The sequence below is a fragment of the Hydractinia symbiolongicarpus genome, chromosome 12, assembly GCF_029227915.1.
Source record: "Hydractinia symbiolongicarpus strain clone_291-10 chromosome 12, HSymV2.1, whole genome shotgun sequence".
Taxonomy (NCBI): Eukaryota; Metazoa; Cnidaria; class Hydrozoa; order Anthoathecata; family Hydractiniidae; genus Hydractinia; species Hydractinia symbiolongicarpus.
In genome coordinates this window covers 5,456,663-5,473,025 of record NC_079886.1, presented here as the reverse complement: position 1 = coordinate 5,473,025, position 16,363 = coordinate 5,456,663, and the positions used below count along the sequence as shown (strand labels likewise).

The following is a 16,363-nucleotide window of genomic DNA, read 5'->3' as shown; positions in this document are numbered from 1 at the left end:
TTGACACAGCTTTCAATATTTTCAATTTTTTAAATTTATATACAAAGTTTAGATATTTTAAAAAAACTCGGATTCTTCTGGATCTTTTAAAAAAATTGAAGATTCAACGCATTATTTAGATAGAATAGTAAGGATAACTTCTGCAGTCTTTTTATGGTGCGCAGGTTAGAGACGAACGTTTAAAAACATCAAGCTGTTTTGAGATCTTTGTAAGCCTCCCATTCAGTTCGGAGAGCGATAGTTCTTTTTGTGCAATAGTGATGAACTCCTAAAAAAATAATCTTAACACACCAGGAGTCCACCTATTTAATATAGTTTTATGTCTTAGGAAGTATAAAATTGCCTGTAAACAAGATAATTTTCTAACGAACAGTGCTTGTTTTGTCATAAAATAATAGCTTAATTTATTCCGAATTTTTGTTTTGTTGTTAAGTAAAAGCAGACAGGTGGACAAGGGGGAAGAGAGGGTAAAAACTCGACAAATTGTACGGACGTCCTTTATGTATATCCCTTAACATTATTGTTAACAACAAGTATCTAACCTTTGTGACACTATCTAAGGCTTCTTCACCAGCTATTTTGCTCCGTTTAGCTGCATAATTCGATTTAACCACATTAAGTCTCAGTTTTTCAAAGTATTTTACTGATGTACGTGCGATATTCGCTCGGACTGCAGAATCCAGCTGCGTCAACCAATATTTCAAACTCACTTTATTTTGATGCTCCAATTGTTTCTTTGCAGACTCGAGATATTCAGTAATTCCTAAAAACATCGTAAAAATATCGCCTGATATCCACGCAGCATTTTTGTCAGTATTACGAAACTTTTATTGTAAATTGGCTAAAGCTTTTAGATAAACAAGGCTCAATTCTAAATGACGAAACTCTGGAAGTTTTGTGAGAGAGTTTTAAAATCAATCCACTTTGCATCAAATTTGATACTTTCCTTTTTACTTTGTTAAAACTTCCTACGAAATTCAAAAAGAAAAAAGTTTAACTAAGGCCGCCATGTTTTCATAACCTTTAGTAAACATTACACGAAATAATTACACACTAATAAAAAGCAGACTGACCGTCTTTGTATGATTTTAACCAATAGATCATATCATTTCTTTCCAGGATTGACTGTATTGAATTTTTGGCTAAATGATAATTTTTTTTTTTATCGTTTAATAGAACAAAGAGACAGAAATTTGATAACTTTACATTCCATAGAAAATAAAGAAGAAAACATAAATCGAATTTTTAAACAATACGCACCATTTGTGATTTCATCATCAACATCTCTTCTGTCATTTAAAAGACGGGTTCTTTCTTTTTCTAAGGATGTTTTTCCTTCTTCATAAGCCAGTTTGATGTCATTCAGACTGCTCGCCAGATCTTCGAAGTGTTCAATAGCGTCGTTTCTTTTGGTGCAATGATCTACAATTTACAATTTATGACGTGACGTCTGTTGTCGTGGCAACTTTTTTTTAAAATATCCTTACTAACAGTCCTATTTAGTTTTGTTATACTTTAATCAAGTAATTTTACACTAATTTACCAAAAAGATGTTAAAGAAATATTGCTGGCATTGGTTTATTGACCGATTATGAAAGATTTTTAAGCTTGTTTCTCACCTGGCACTTTAAAGAGCACTAAAGAGCACTAATGCGCGATATCTCGTGTTTTTTTTCATAAGTGAGAATCAACGCTCCTCGGTGCTCATTGTCCCTCGTTAGTGCTGTTTTTCGAGCACTAACGAGCACTAAGGCTTAGTGCTGTTATCAAAAATTTTTGACTGTAAGAGGTAATATATTTACCATCAAAGGAGGAGTTTTTGAGGGAGAGCATTCCCAGGGCTGGTATGGTTATTCCACGTTTTTTGTTCATATATATCCATGGTGCATCTGTTTCGAACGCAGCGAATGTTTTTGAACCTGTTGAAAAGCAAACATAGATTTTATTTTGTCTGTTGTATTCTTTCAATAAATACTTGAAAATAGTGTATTAAATATTACCAAATATGATCACTATTTTACCACAGACTTACTAGTTATTTACAATTGAAATTAAAGAACATGCTTCGGTGACTACGTTAGATGTTACCTTTGATGACGTAATGAGCTATATCAGCTTCGGTAGCTTCTAATATCTCTTTGTTTTCGTCTTCGTCTGTTACTTCACTCCTTTTGGACGCTTGATAAAGCGGAAACGCGTCACTAAACACACTTCCTGTTATGTTGGAAGATTCCATTGGTATTTCAGATGGCCTTTTTGTTTGACCGGAGTTTGTTTTGTCCTCCTTTTCCTCCTTATAATCATCCTCGTCGTCATCCTCATCATCATCATCATCATCTTCATCTCCATTAACTTCATCTTTCTCTCTTTCTAACTGCCTACTAAAAGTTGAGTGGGATTTATTTATTAGAAACGTTTATTTTGTATATTCTTCTACAAAAAATTAAGTTTCTGCTGAAAATGTTAAAATCTATTTACAAAATGGTAGACACTCTCATAGGTAAACTAGTCGTGGAAGAATGAAAGAATCAACGAGTTCGCCAGTCTGAGGATTTTTGCTGCCCCAACTAATTTGAACAGACAAAATGCGGCCATTGTTACAGCAAAATAAAAGTATCCCACTCCGCTATACTTCTAATTTTCCAGGCATTTAAGGATTAAAATGTAGCTATCTACCTGTATTTTTCTTTGAATGTATTCAAATTATTCTGTAAGTTTATAATGTCTTTTGTAATTTCATCTTTTATTTCAGGCAGCTGTCCAAACCCCTTACCGACTCCTTCTAATATCACCTCAGCTAAATCTCTGAAGTAATTTCCATTCATGCATATCTCTTTATTTTTAACCGTATAAGTCTGACTAAGAAATTTGTATTCGATGGCGTCATAATACAAACACGGTGACGTCATATTGGAAAGCTGTTGCGATGATGCAGGCGTCATGGGTGTAGTGAAGGAAAATAAGGCTTTTATTGATGGGTTGATGCTTGTCAAGAAGTATAACCTGTATAAAAATATTATTAAGAATATAGTTTGTTTCATTAGGGTTGTAAATATCCTTTTGAGCATGGTTGAGCTGCGTGTTATATGGAGCGGCGTGTTGCTTTGTGTTTTGTGTACAATGTAATACAATATAAACTGTTTATCTATCTATACCGAGAAATATTACCCGAGGTCAAAAGTATAGACCGAGCTTGCGAGGTCGATGCGGTGACCGAGGGAAATATTTTTAACAGAAGAGATAGATCAAACAGTTCATGTTGTATTTATCAGCTGATAGCTATTTTGTTTGGGTTTTTGGAAACCAGCATAATTATCTAAAGATTCAAAAAAAAAAGAAAAAGTTCGGTTTGAAGTTTATTGTATCAATTTTTTAAATACATGTACAAAAGGAACACAAAACATTCGAATATCCATATATCGAATTTTTTTAAACGTTTTTTAAACCAAAGTTTAATTCTTCGTTAGAAGAAGAGTCTATCACACAAATTCGACGCTGTTTCGCTTGTCGCTTATTGTTGCGATGAATGTTGATATTAAAAACGCAGTGAATTTAAAATTATCTGTTGAATTGCTGTTTTACTGGCGAAGTGATGCGAAGTTTTGGATTTACTGTAAGTTGATATTTGAGTCTGTTTCTCTGGCGAAGTTGTTTGTTTACATTTATAGTAATGTAGTTTGGTTGTTATGAGGTTAAGTTATACCGTGCTGTATAATGCCTGTAGTGAAGCTTTTTTAGCCAATCAGCGCAGCGGATTTCCCGTAAACCTGATTGAAAATAGCTATCAGTTCATAGCTGTTACATTATGGAAAGATGTATGTTATATTGAGTTGTGTATTACATGAAGAAACAGCTAACTATTTTAACACTAGTATATCAACTTCTAGATCTTCTTCTTCATGCCGGAGCAATTGCGTTAAACTGTTTCCAAGAATAGAATATATGAGAGACGAGATGTCATGTTTGCATCTATTTATCCATTTTAAAACAAGTGATATGATCTATTACCTGTCCTTAAAGTAATCTGTCTTCCTTCTTGCTTCAGCATGTAAATTTCTACCTTTTTTTATTAATTTGTCTTTTATGCCAGCCAACTTTCGCGTCTGGATGATTTCTTCAGAAAGATACTAAAACACAATACACGTTCGTGTCTACACTGAGCTAACGTAAATAAAAAAATCATAAATGTTATTGATGGCTAATATTGAACTGCTCCGTGATGTAGCTAATGGTAAATTTCTTAGTAAAATGCATCATGTTTGTGTTATGTAGAGCAAATGCATCAGTGCCGAACAACCATTTGTACATCGTTTTTTGGATGGATTATTGTCTCATACAGTTGTAAATCTTGTCAACTCAAGTTACACCTTTAAAACAATAGTTTTCCCAACCAATCACATGCCTACAAATACTCAGGGGAAAACCACGGTGAGGAAGACTCCAAGACTGCCGCAAAACAAACGCAAGAGTGTGAACATAACACAGTAGCAATAAAAATTAACATAAACTTTTTAAAGCAGCAATCCTTTATAGCATCAAACAAAGTACAGCAAGAACAAATTTTACCTATGCTACTGATGAAGACAAAGAGTAAGATTGTGTGATTTTAATATTTATTATCCATACCCTTATGCCATCTCTTTTTTCATGAGCAGTGATGGTGGCAGGTATTTTTGCTGCTTCACATTTTGCGATACATCTAGTATCCGATGCCTGGGCCTGACAGGTCTTCCATTTTAAGCATCCAAATTTCTGATTTCTGACAGTGGAACAATCGTGGTCCCAATCCAGTGCAGTGACACATTCTGAAATATGCAAAAAGTTGTCCACTGTTTAATGATCACAGAAAGAAAGAATTATATCAATTTTAGAATAGCGTTTTCAATCAAGGTACCGATTACTGCTTTCCAAAAATAATATATTTGTTAACATTTATAATAAAGGAGATCATTTAAACTGAGTATAGAGTTACTCGGCGCAAATAAAAAAGTGAAACAAGAATCTCCTACATTTTAAGTTTAGTTTTCTGATAAACTAGTAACATGATAATTTAAAATAATTTTTCACTGCTGTGTAATGTTACAAGCGTTTACATTTGGTTAGTATTTCCATAGATGATACCTATACTTTGTAAAAAATGATGGACAAATGTCTGTGTGTAGTCGAAATCCATCATATTTTTATTCCTGCTTGGAAGCTTTTATCGTTTCATTTAGGAAATCCAAGATTTCCTTAAAATATCATTTTTCTCTCTTTCTATCCGCCCCCTACTAATTTATACAGAGCATGGTAAGAAATTTTTGCAGAATTGCAAGGTGTCATTTTAAGCTTTGTGAATTAGATGCCTTTAGGCTCCTAGACTCTCAAAGTTTACGCCTTATGGAATTTGATAAAAAAAACAATGATTAGCGAGAAATGCTGTTCTATATCAAACACAGCTCGGTGATTGGTCAAATAAAAATCGAATCAAATAAATTCAAAATAAATAAATCAACATAATTATTTTTTGCTGACGTAGGCATTTTAAAATCATGGAAGATGCCATTATTAACACAAATTAGGTTTAAGGACATTCTGGAAATATTTTGGCATTTCTATTTTGATCGATATAAATGATTTAAATTTAAATTCCCCACGGACATTTTATGTTCCCCTTATTCCAAGTAGAGTTAAGGCCGCCCTACATAAATGCGCACTAACAGACAGAAGATTTAAAGTTTCTTGTTCGTTTCCGACCATGTTTCTTATCTCGAAAAACGAGCTAACCCAAAGAGAACAAATAGTAGCAGCAACTCACCCTTTCCACAACTTTCTGTGCAATCCTGTTTGATCACTTCATTTAATTTCTCAATACTAAATCTTCTTTTAAAAACATTACTCTTTTTCTCTCGAATTTCTGATGTTAATTTGATTTCATCGTTTTGAATATTGTTAATTACTTTGAGAATTTCTTTTTCTAAGAGTTCCATTCGTCTGATAAGGTTGTTCGTAACGAAATCAGTCTCTTTTTTGATAATATGGCGTAACTTGCGCTTAATTTCCGGTAACGCTGTTACTTGGTCAAGCTTTGTCGTAAACTAAACCGAAAATAATATCATCTAAATATTGTCTGTCTTCTATGTTTATCAAAAGCAAATTCTTTACCGAATATTAAATATTTTAGAATATTTTTTTGTAAATAAAATTTTGGGTTATTAAGCAATGTACAGAATTGACAGCAATCTTACCTTTGTATCGTTCATATGCTGATCAATTTTACCAGTAATGTTGACTAACATTTTGACCTCATCAAACAAATACGCTGAAAATTGATGACTAAACCGACTGTTCTGTAAATTACTATTGAATGGACCTTTAAAACCAACTGTTTCCATATAACCCTTCACTGAAGTTTTCGATGCTGCAACAAAAATACAGCTATACAAAAGCTATGACAAAACAGATTTGCTAAAATACATATGCGAGATCTTTGAGGCGGACGTTTTGATCAATGTAAATTATTTTGAAACTCCTAATAACAAATAAAAAAAACACTTGGCTTTCGGCCTCAAAAAATTTACAGATGAATTTAGTAAAGGGGTGGGGTGCAAGTTGTAAGTACAGCAAAATTATAAACGAGTGTGTCGGAATAATAGGGATCACTTTTTATTTCATATTTGCGTTATTTTTTTGTGGGTTCTAGTAAGACCTCCTCAAACCCACTGCTTTTTTATTCTTTAACTGACCACTGACAACTGACCACTGACCACTGACAACTGACAACTGACCACTTACAATTAACCACTGTCCACGGACCACTGACAACTGACCACTGACAACTGACCACTGACAACCGACCACTGACAACTGACCACTTACAACTGACAACTGACCACTGACAACTGACAACTGACCACTGACAAAAAGTATGAAAATATAAATGCACGTGTTGGTCCGTCCTTTAAATTCCACGTTTGCTTTTTTCATAACATGATTATAAAATTGCGTAGAAAAAAACAATGGCTATTATACAGAGACATGCATGTGATTTTCTAGAAAAGTACTTTGCAGCACTTTCTGATACTGGGAAATGGCTGATTTTGATAAACACTTGTTGTGGAAAAACTAAATCTGGATGTGTATAGTTATCCTTTTTGGCAACTCATGACCATTGGTTATTGATTGCCAATATTAAGGTGATTTTAGTAAACAAGACCTTCTTACTTGTAGTATTCTTGCCGTCAATGAATTGAAACGTAAATTCCGGTCCATCTTTTATGTTTTTCTCACTTTTCTGAATTATCAAGTTTTCATCGTTGTATTTTAAACGTTTTGATTGAAAACGCATTTTTAATTTTCTGTTCAGTGTAAATTGAGCTGTAACATTCCCTGCGAATGTGTTGATGCTGCCTATAGCATTACAAGTTGGATCAAATTTAAATCCTCCAAATTCTTCTACTTGAAAACCTAAAATAAAATTATATGTATCTTTTTTCATGTTATAATCCAAAAGCAAGCAACTAATTTGTTTATTTCTATACTTCTATACACCATTGTTCAATTACACTTATCACAACAGAACCATGTGAGACAATCGTGTGAGTAAACTGTCCTGATAAAGATAGTCCAGAATAATTTAAACAGAAACAGTTACTTGAGAAAGCAATAACAGAAGATAGCTATATATACTTGTATGCTTAGTCAAAAACCGTCCCTAATACCCAAGTATTTTTTGAAATGTAAAAATTTAAAATGTAATACGCTACAAGAGTACAAGAGACTCAGGATGTGTTATTCTTTACCAGCAGGGGACAAAAACATGCTTCAATAGCAAGAACCCATTTTCCACAGCTTTATGTTAGCGGAATGGTTGAGTTTTCCTAACAAAAATAACTCTGATCAAAGGTTCGTAATGTTGCTAATATGAGGAAAAGTTGATGTTGTCACTAAAGTCAACGAAATCAGCACCTCTTTGATTTAGTAATGAAAAACAGGAGTTTGATAAACAGTTTGCTACATTCTTTACCCACCTTTTTCATTGTTGGTGAAGCATACCCTTAACTCATGATTGAAAGCAAACTTTCGACTCAGTTGATCCAATTTCGCTGATTTGAATGCTTTTCCAAATTGAATCATTGAGACGTTTTTTAATGAGCCGTATATGACATCATTTTCTGCAGAATGCGCCCGTTTCATATCCATGACGACAATTGCATTCTCAATTACGATTGGTGTGTTTGAGTTGCCAACTTCCATTGTTGCTGTAAACGCTAGATAAATAAGAGTGACACGCTGTGAGAAGAAAAAGAAGAAAAGAAAAAAAGGAGAAAAAGAAGAAAGAAAAAAGAAAAAAGAAGAACATACCTAGGTCTTTCAGCTTTTTATCTCCACTTATATCCATTTCAGATACCATACCTTTTACAGTCAGCATTGGAAACCCAAGAAATGATCTCCATGGCGTTTCAAATATAATTTCTAATGTATTTCGCTTTAGAAATTTATCCTCTCCAACAAAAACTACGAAAGAATAGAACATTTATTTATAAAAGATTATACAATGAAACATAAATCCTATTATTATGATGATGATATTTTTGAACCTATCTCTTTGTGAGTTTGTCTTTGTGAGTTAGTTACAACGCTATTAAAGAGGTGAAATTTAGAATCCAAAACATTGAAACTTAGAATCTAAAACATTGAAAGGCTCTGTAATCATTTGATAAATTGGACAAAAAGAAAACTTACAACTTCATCAATATAATGTCATATTTATTTACTGGGACGAAAAACAAATAAAGTTATGACTCTTCTCGAACATCAATGTATACTTACATTTTCCGATTCGCTTTGTTTCTGCATGAATAATAGTTCCTGCTAATGTAATCCCAGAATCCTTTTCGCTTGTCCCTGCAATTGTTAACATTAACTGGCTCATTCCCCAAGTATCACCAAATGGTATCGACACACCTTCTAATGCTGCTGTAAACATATACGATGTGGTTAAAATACGTCCCTCTAAATTTAATGATAATTCATGAAGAATGTGATTTTTAATGAAATTGCAGACTGGTTCATCGAGACAGCCGGTTTTTAGGTTGACATCGAGGCTTCCCTTTACCACAATTATATCTGAAAAATAAATGGATTTTATTATGGTTTGTAAAAACACATTTTGGGAATGTATACTTTTGCTTTATAATGTACATTTTAGTATATTGTATACAATGATTATGTATACATACATAAGGATGCTTAATCAAGGTGGGCTGTAGGTTGAGCATATTTTGTTCAAATGGCTGTCAAACCACTACGATTTGTTAAACATAAATAAAAGATGCATAAAACAGGTGCTTTTCCGTGGATTTCTTAACAGGTGAACAACTAGTGCAATATATTGCGGGGAGTTTTTGAGTACAAGAAATCTACTTTACTTGTTTTAAACAATTGAAAATGATATGAATGTCCCTTCATTTGAATCTCGATGTTAGGAACCTAAAATTATTACCATCTTTAGACAGATCAATGCCTTTCACGTTGGAAAGAAACATTCCGTCCATACTATTGTTTTGTTTCGTGCTGAAAATGATCACTAAAATAAGAAAAAAGAACTAAGTGTTAACACAAGCTGATCACTGATAAAAATTTCACCCTTTAAAAATATCTAAAGTATCTAAATTTAAACTTTAACTTGGACCAAATTTTATGTTTTGAGCACGTTATTGATAACGTCAAGTTGTGTTCTTAAGATTTGCTCCTTTGTCCATGTATAATTTTTTACAATATTGTACCTTTAAGGCTACAATATAACCGGAGAGTTAAAAATATTTTTTGGGAAAAAGACGATGAATAAAGCTACCTAATTCTTTCATTTTTAACCAACATATCTTCAGCATACGTTTACTGTAAAGACTGAACAAAAAGTCATTCAGGTCAATATTTTTTACAATGATACCAGTCGTGAGCCCTTCAATTTTTTCGTCTTTCCATATGACACTCTCGATCGCAACTTTCTTCGTATCAAACATTAAGGATTCCGCTTCAATGCTGAAGAGAATAGAAAAAGATACATACAAAAGTTAACTGTGTCGCAGCAACAGAAATAGTGTCTAGATTAAAAATTGTGATACTATCATTTGTTTATACAGAACAAAAGTTAAAGCTGCAGCAACAGTGTTTTTGGAATTGCGGAAAACAAACGTTGTGGAAGTTAAATTAAATAGGTTACGTCATTGCATAGTAGGGTAATGTTTTAGGTAAAAACCAAATATGTGGGGGCAGCCATAATAATACAAACATTGTATAACAAAATAGTAACAAAAGTTGAAGTGATTATAATTGACTGAACTTCAACTGAAGTGATTTTAGTTATGCTAAACTAGTTATACTACTCCTACGTCTATGGTATGCCTGCAAAACGGCACCTTTCTGTCAGCATATTATAGGCGTAAAAGGGCTTTGGTGACGAGGTTGAGTAATGTGTATAACATCTTCCACAATAATTTACTTTTTTATTGATCTGTTAACTTAGTTTTCATTCTTTTAAAGTTACTATTAGTTTTTGGTAGCTATAACTCTCGTCTTCTCATGATAACCGTGCTTTGTGTGTTTGTCAGCCAAAACCGGTTCATGCTAAACTACGCAAAAAAGCTTTCAACTGATAATAACAATTGTGATATATTCTTAATAACCTCGCTGCAATGGGTGAATTTCGATAGATTTTACACCGGCTAACTACTAGTGTATATATTGTTTTAAAAAGTTCTTACACAGTGAATCCTGTTCCATTTTTATTCAACTCCATCTTGAAGGTAGCATTGTTGTAAGGGAATTTGGTCAGCTCAGGAAAGATTTGTTGATATTTGGTTGGTAAAGGAGCTTGGTTAGTTTTGTTTTCCAATTCGTCTTGTGCATAAACTTCAAGCTGACCAGTTATAAAATAATTTTTTGTGAAAACATTGTATACTATATTTGTATCGCTTTCGTCGTTTTTGGAAGTTCCTTTAGCAAGTCGCCATTTATTGTTTGAAGAAATAGAACGAGAGACCGAGAGACCTATGGGCAATAGAATAGATTTCATCGTCAACAAAAAACAACAACAACAACAACCACCGCCTAAGATATTAATCCTATCCTCATGTTAAACACTAAGCAGAAAGACAATATAGCAACAAGACGAAAATCATTGTGTATATTTTAAAAAATAAACTTTTTTAAATAAAAAGTCTGAAACAAGTTAGATGAAGGAAACAAATCAAGATTTTCTTTATCTATTTGTACTCTTATCATAAAGGCTCCAGTTGAAGGGTACTGCTAAAGGGTCTTACGTATTTTTATAGATTCAGGCATGACTCAGCCGGTAATTAAACTTACGAACACGTGATGCGGATCAAATAAAACTGTGCAACGACAGGGAGGACAATAATAACTGAGCGTCTTACCTATTTCTTTCAACTCGAGAAAGTCTGGCGCTACCACTAATGGTTCTGATTGTATCAAATCCATCTTTACATCCATCATACTATCAACATTGAAGAGCTCGACACTTTGTAGATACACATCACTTTCTTCTTTAATTGGCACTTCATCTCTCCCTGCTGCGTATTTATCACCTATGAGTTATCACATGTACAGTTTAAAGAAATATATGCACGCATATATTTTTATTGCAGAACTTTAACTTTAAGATACAGCACATATTGAGAGTTGATATAAATAGACGTCTTTAGTTTGTGCTACTAACTTCCCTGAACCATTTAGTGTTCGCGCAGAAGAAAGGGAGGAAATTTAACTTTTTGCACAAAACTTTCAAAATTGTACTCAAAAAGTATTCAACTACTTTCTGACAAAACCCAAAACGCTGGCATCAGAGTTTTGGTGTAAGCTAAGACAGAATATCTTCTTCTTTTTCTTTTTTTGGTTATTCATTTGACATAGAGTTAGAAGTGTTGTACGTTTTACTTCTTATTTTAAGTTCTTTGTTTATAAACCCAGATGCAAAAAGAATTTTGCTTATATAGTGTAGAACGTGAAACGCTGATCAAAATAAAGTATGGGATTATGTTGTCGAGTTATGAATTTTGCCGACTCAAAGTCCAAAAAGATCTTGAAGCGCGGATAAAAAATGTATAGGATCATGTACTTTTGACAAATGGTTACAGAGACATTGAGGTGACGAATGAGAGGCTTGATGGTTCGGGAACCAAATTTAAAAAACTTAACCAATTTGGTTTCAGGTTGTCCCGAAAAACCCACGCGGTGAAAAATTACGTCACCAACTCGTTATTTAGTTATTTAGCCTCAAATTTTTAAGTTCATTGTAATGGCTTCATTAGTTTAACGTCGTGTCGTAACGTCAGAAAATTTAACATTTGAGACGTAACTCTTCCGGCTACATCAAACGTAAATAAAGACATCCACTTCGCTTGTTACAGGCAAGAACACGGAAGTAGCCTATTAATATAGGGAGATGTAGCAGCAGGAGTTTCGGAAAAGTTACCTAATATGTAAGCCATCATGTCTGCAAAATTTCCAGAAACATCTTGTTTTGGTTGGATCAAAACGGAATCTTTATTTACTTCCATTTCAAACACAAGATATCTCGTCTCGGACTGAAAGGAAAGTTCTTTATCCGAAGATGTATTTTCGTTTTTCATAATATTTTTGATGATTTCTTCATTCTCGTAACTGTCTCCTAAAAACGTTTTTTGGTTAAATTCGGAGTTTAGAAAGGAAATAATACCACCAGTACACTACACATCCTCCCCTTTGGAGAGCACCAAGCATTCATAATTTTAAAAAGTAAAACGTGAAAATCCGCAAATGTTCTCCACCATAGTGCTTACCTGGCTCTCGCTTGCTTCTAACATTGTAGTAACCATTATTTGGGTAACTGAGGTATTGTCGCTGTTGATAATTCCGTTGATTCGGATACCATATTTGTTGTGGTGGGTATGAATAGGATTGCGCCATATTGGATTGTTTGTTATATTGGTATTGTTTTTGTTTACGTTGTTGTTGTTGTTGTTGTTGTGGAAATGATTGTGACTTGTGTTGATAAGTTGCTTGCTGTCTCTCCAACGCACTTGACGAGTATCCATCATGTTTTGTTTTGGTTGTCTTTAACTTCCACGTGGTCGTGAGAGGTTTTGTTGTGGTTTTCATTGTTGGTGTTGGCTCATATTTTAAGCCAGATTTTGCAGAATCTGTGATGACAAAAAAAAGTGCATTATTTATAACGCTTTTACGAAAAAATATATTGACATCTTCTTGACATTATTTTATGCTATGTCGGCCCTTATGTACTTAAACTTGATTCATTCGTTATTTTAAAGGCACATCGTAAAATCGTATGGACGAACACATTGCACCAACAAATTTTACGACACAGCATTGAAAATACTAACGCCATAGGGGGACGTCAACAAGTGGACAGGAATTTTTTAATGACTTCAGCTACTTTCAATATTCTGCAATTTTTTAAAAGGCGTTTTATCTTTTCTATTCTTAAAAGCTCCCTTGAATTAACTTGAAAACCTAAAATGCAGGCTTTTCAATTGGTTTATCCATCATATCATCTCTAACACTGATTTATCATACATGACAGATGGAAGATGTTGATGGTTTTGAACAGACAAGACAACAAAGAGAATGTTACTACCTTCTAACATTTCAGTCGCATCATCAGAATCAACGCTTGTGCTGTTCCCATCGTTATCATTATCAACATCAACACGTTGAAGCCTATATATAAACTTTGAACCTTTGCTGACGATATTTCCTGAATTTGATTCTGTTGTAAACATATTCACCGTATGCTTTATTCCCTCATTGTTAAAAGCAAGAAAGTCAGCATTAGAAATGACCAATGCAATTTTACCATCAACTGAATTTAGAAATGGAATGTTTGAATCGATTTCACCCAAACGTGAAATCCTATAGAACGTAAGAGGGGTCTGGTCTTCTAGTAAAGCAAACAGTAAGCATTTGACATCTTTTAGCTCGTGAGTGTACTTCTGCATGATAAGAAAGACCTTTGAAGCTGCAGAAAAACTATCAGGACCATTAACGTTTCCAGATAATTCAAACTCAAAGGCTTTTCCTGGTGTTGAGTACCCGACAGCTTTTAAATCAATAAATTGTAACAGGGATAACCTTTTCTCATCTACCACTTCCTTACCAAACGTGGACTCTAAACTTGTCAAATGGAACTTTTTCAGAATTTCTTCCAATGGCAGTACATCGGCAGCGAATTCATAATTTAATACACGTTTTCCTTTTCCAGAATTTAGCGCAATAGTGAGGTTGTTTCCACCAATCATCGTTTGCGCTTCACCATGTGATATAGTGACATCGGCAAGACCGTTTACTGTTCCTTCTATTGTGGAGAACCTTATATTGAATTTTAATTGGTCAACAATCAGGTATCGTTCGGCAAGCTCATATGATTCCAAGCTGGTCAGTGATATTTGAAAAAATGGACTCGTTTCGTCGCATACATTGAGAGAGTACATTTCAACGCGAAGTTTGATGTTTTTGATGAAACCACCTAGACAAAAAGTGATAGCATTGGTAAAAGCACTGCCAAATCCTTCCCAGTAGACTCTTACAAGAGCGCAATTTGAATAACCCTCTACTGCGTGTAATCTTTTTTTTAGTCTTTTCTGCAATATTTTTGTAGAACTTTTTTTTGAGTTTTCTAGAAATTGCAAATACCAAAACACTTTTGTTGTTGACATCATTGACAAAGTGTGTATCAGTTTTAAAATGAGGCATTTAATTGTTTGTGAGGACGATCTTAGCAATATGTTGCGGTCGAAATGGATTTATACAATCTCAGATGTCAGACTTATACATGTTTTGGTTATTATTTATTGCAAAACAACCAGTTATGTATCAATATATGTAGTGTTTGGAGAGAATCGTGGATTGCTAACACTTTTGTTTTTACTCTTTCTTTCAAATAGTAGCAAATAAATTGAAGCTTGTATTTCTACAAAGCTAAAAAGATAATTAAGTTGCGTAGCTCCATCTTTTCCCCCTTCCATGCAGCCGTGGACATTATAGATTTTTCATTGTTGTTTACTTTTAGCACTGCTTAGTAAAACTTGCTCCCAAATAACGTGAAAATTGTACAATGCCAGTGCTTTACTAAATAAAAAAACACAGATCACAAATAATATGGTAAATTAAAATGGTAGCTTTATCAACCTACCTGAAGCTTTTTCTAAGTGAATATAAGGAAACAGTACAGATTGTAGCAGCTTCAAAGTTGGAAGGATGACGCATTTATCTGTGAAACCCTGCAACAAGCACCCGTTGTTTTCTCTCGCGACGACGACACTACAATCAACTGTAAAGAAAATATAATTTTACGAATTTTTTGGTAGACAGTCACCCAGGAAATAATACTGATGGACTTTTTAACATAGTGGATAAAATAAAAGTATAGAAAAGAATAGCGAAAAAATATCTTACCTCGATCATCCAAAACTGAAATGCTATCGTTGAAGTTCTTTTTGAGCCGTTGAATGCCTTGTTTATCCAGACAGTTTGTTGCTGTCGTTAATATGGACAAAATCAAGCAAATAAGTTGTACAGGCGCCATCATTGGTTACGTCTGCAAATTATGACTTTTAAAGGTAAGAAAGTAAAATATAATAGTTTATACGTTGAGTGAAACAAACTTAACTTTAAACGATATATTCACAAATTTGCGTTATTCTCTGAATTAGAAAAGGTTATGAAGACATAATTTTAAGCCATAAAGATCAACTAACTAATAATTTCTGGTCAAAACTTTAAACAACTTACCAATTTTATAGCTTTCTTTCTTGATAGAGTCTTGGCATTGTACGAATTTTCATACTGAATGAGTATGGCAACAACAGCGAAATCATAACAATGCTGAGTTTTTATTTCTGTATGATAAATCTTAAACGCTCGAAAAAGCTCAGATTTATAAATTTCGAATAACGTTTTTAGTTCTTATATAACTCCCCCCCCCCCCCCAGATGTGTGATGTGTGAAAATAAAATAAATTTTAAATGTTAAGAATATCGTGTACAGGTGATTTGAGTTTTTAGCATACAACGGCAAGTTGGATACAGTAATAATAGCCATGCGCGGCAACCTTGTCCTGTGTTCTCTGAAGTTCTCTCTTTTTTATGATGGAAGTAAATATAATAATAGTACGGTATATATATATATATATATTTATGGAAGTTTATATACTAATTAAACCCAATCAAAATAGAAATTAAAAACATTTCCGTCGTCATCAGTCGATAAGGGCGCGATATTTTCCCCGATAATTTTCGGGGTTATTTTTGTAGAAAAAGGAGATCTGGTGACGAGATGCTCCCTCTCGTTCACTAGTTTTGTACAT

At 33.6% G+C, this 16,363-nt stretch overlaps 1 protein-coding gene across 1 annotated transcript; it reads right to left on the bottom strand.

The window, feature by feature from the left end:
- Positions 1-10: 10 nt before the first annotated feature.
- On the bottom strand, positions 11-16,002 carry LOC130622665 (uncharacterized). Its single transcript, XM_057438155.1, has 25 exons — positions 15,790-16,002; positions 15,454-15,608; positions 15,191-15,328; positions 13,637-14,524; positions 12,822-13,181; positions 12,476-12,670; positions 11,418-11,588; positions 10,746-11,031; positions 9,836-10,023; positions 9,485-9,568; positions 8,812-9,108; positions 8,344-8,496; positions 8,010-8,249; positions 7,204-7,446; positions 6,228-6,400; positions 5,798-6,077; positions 4,627-4,805; positions 4,009-4,127; positions 2,677-3,003; positions 2,089-2,381; positions 1,803-1,919; positions 1,261-1,422; positions 1,074-1,142; positions 543-763; positions 11-268 (listed from the first exon to the last, which is right to left on the bottom strand). The coding sequence occupies exons 2-25, from the start codon at positions 15,584-15,586 to the stop codon at positions 152-154; spliced, it is 5,433 nt and encodes a 1,810-aa protein (XP_057294138.1). The 5' UTR covers positions 15,587-15,608; positions 15,790-16,002; the 3' UTR covers positions 11-151.
- Positions 16,003-16,363: the final 361 nt, after the last annotated feature.

Excerpts from the sequence above, each read along its gene's own strand:
- LOC130622665 (XM_057438155.1), bottom strand. The coding sequence starts at position 15,586 with ATGATGGCGCCTGTACAACTTATTTGCTTGATTTTGTCCATATTAACG. Across the intron at positions 2,382-2,676 it reads ACATTCAAAGAAAAATACAG|TAGGCAGTTAGAAAGAGAGA; the intron begins GTAGATAGCTAC and ends CTCAACTTTTAG. Across the intron at positions 1,143-1,260 it reads TGATGATGAAATCACAAATG|CCAAAAATTCAATACAGTCA; the intron begins GTGCGTATTGTT and ends ATTATCATTTAG.